The 1263-nt window shown below is 43.3% G+C and overlaps 1 protein-coding gene across 1 annotated transcript in view; it reads right to left on the bottom strand.

Annotated features, from left to right (window-relative positions):
• Window positions 1-273: 273 nt before the first annotated feature.
• Window positions 274-1263, bottom strand: part of LOC119576509 (cuticle protein CP14.6-like) — a 1087-nt gene continuing 97 nt past the window's right edge. The window contains exons 2-3 of the mRNA XM_037924194.1: window positions 727-995; window positions 274-578 (exon numbers count right to left, since the gene is read on the bottom strand). Coding sequence (XP_037780122.1) covers window positions 350-578; window positions 727-995 — 498 coding nt within the window. The 3' untranslated portion in view covers window positions 274-349. The remainder of the gene's footprint in view (window positions 579-726; window positions 996-1263) is intronic.

The following is a 1263-nucleotide window of genomic DNA, read 5'->3' as shown; positions in this document are numbered from 1 at the left end:
GACATATGTGTATGCACTGTACGATACATATATACCATTATACACATATGATCACACACACACACATATGTGAGTGTGTGTGTGATCATATGTGTGTGTGTCTGCATATGTATGTGTATACATACATATGAACATATATGTATGTGTTCATATATAATGTGTATATATATTGCAGAATTATTTATTGCGTGGCTGAGTTTATGATATATGGTATACATATATTGTCTAATGTAGTGAAGTCCTCGGCAATGAAATGTCGGGATTTTTTTACGAAATACTTTTATTCGTTTTCAGCCTAATATCGCTTACCCAGCATCATAAATATAATAAATATCACACGCCATCTGGTCTACTGAGGCTGGCCGTACAGCCTGGTGGGTGCGGGGGCTGAAGCCTGAGCCTCAGCACGTTCACGGGCGGCGTCTTCCTTAGCGGCGAAGGCGATCTGGTCGAGGACGAACTGAGGGATAGGGTGGGGGAACTCGGGAGCCACGGGCAGGTGGTCACCCTGGGGCTGGAAGCCGTTCTCGTTGGCCACGAACTTGATCTCGATCAGAGAACCGTCAGGTGCGGTGTAACTGAAATTTTATAGATGCTTTGATATAGCTATCTTCACATGGATTTCACTGAATCATACTGTAATTCCTGTAATACTTTCATTGATATGGACTGTAGAACCATCTACGATTTACGGTGGTTTATTTTAGATATAAAAGATTTACTTACGAGTATTGGCCTGCCTTGACGATGGCGCCGTCGGGACCGTCAGGAGAGCCGGACTGGGACATGGAGATTCCGTTGGCAGTCTCCACGTCGAGGTTGTACCTTCCGTCGTCCTCGTGGACGCGATCGTCCCTCAGGATAGGAACGAATTTGATCACCTCAGCGGACTCATCGCGGCTGGAGGCGGCGGGGGCGAGGTAGGTCGGGGCGGGCGTCTCGTAGGCGTACTGGGGGGCGGCGACGGCCACGGCGGCCATGCAGACGAGGATCACCTGAAACCGAAGGTAAACAGCTGAACTTCATGCATACGAGAATGTGAATGCTCAAGAATAACGTTTAAACTGTAATAAATAAACAAATAAATAAATAATAACAAATAAAATTAATTTACAAAATATAGATTTTTTATATCCATGAATTACATGAGTACTATATTACTATGTTGATTTTTTTAGATGAATATATAACTTCTCAAATAAAAACATAAGCGTTTTATCCTAGCCACAAATATGATAGATGCCTTACTTATCGCAAACATAA

Source organism: Penaeus monodon, chromosome 9, assembly GCF_015228065.2.
Source record: "Penaeus monodon isolate SGIC_2016 chromosome 9, NSTDA_Pmon_1, whole genome shotgun sequence".
Lineage (NCBI taxonomy): Eukaryota > Metazoa > Arthropoda > Malacostraca > Decapoda > Penaeidae > Penaeus > Penaeus monodon.
This window is presented reverse-complemented; position numbering and strand designations above follow the sequence as displayed.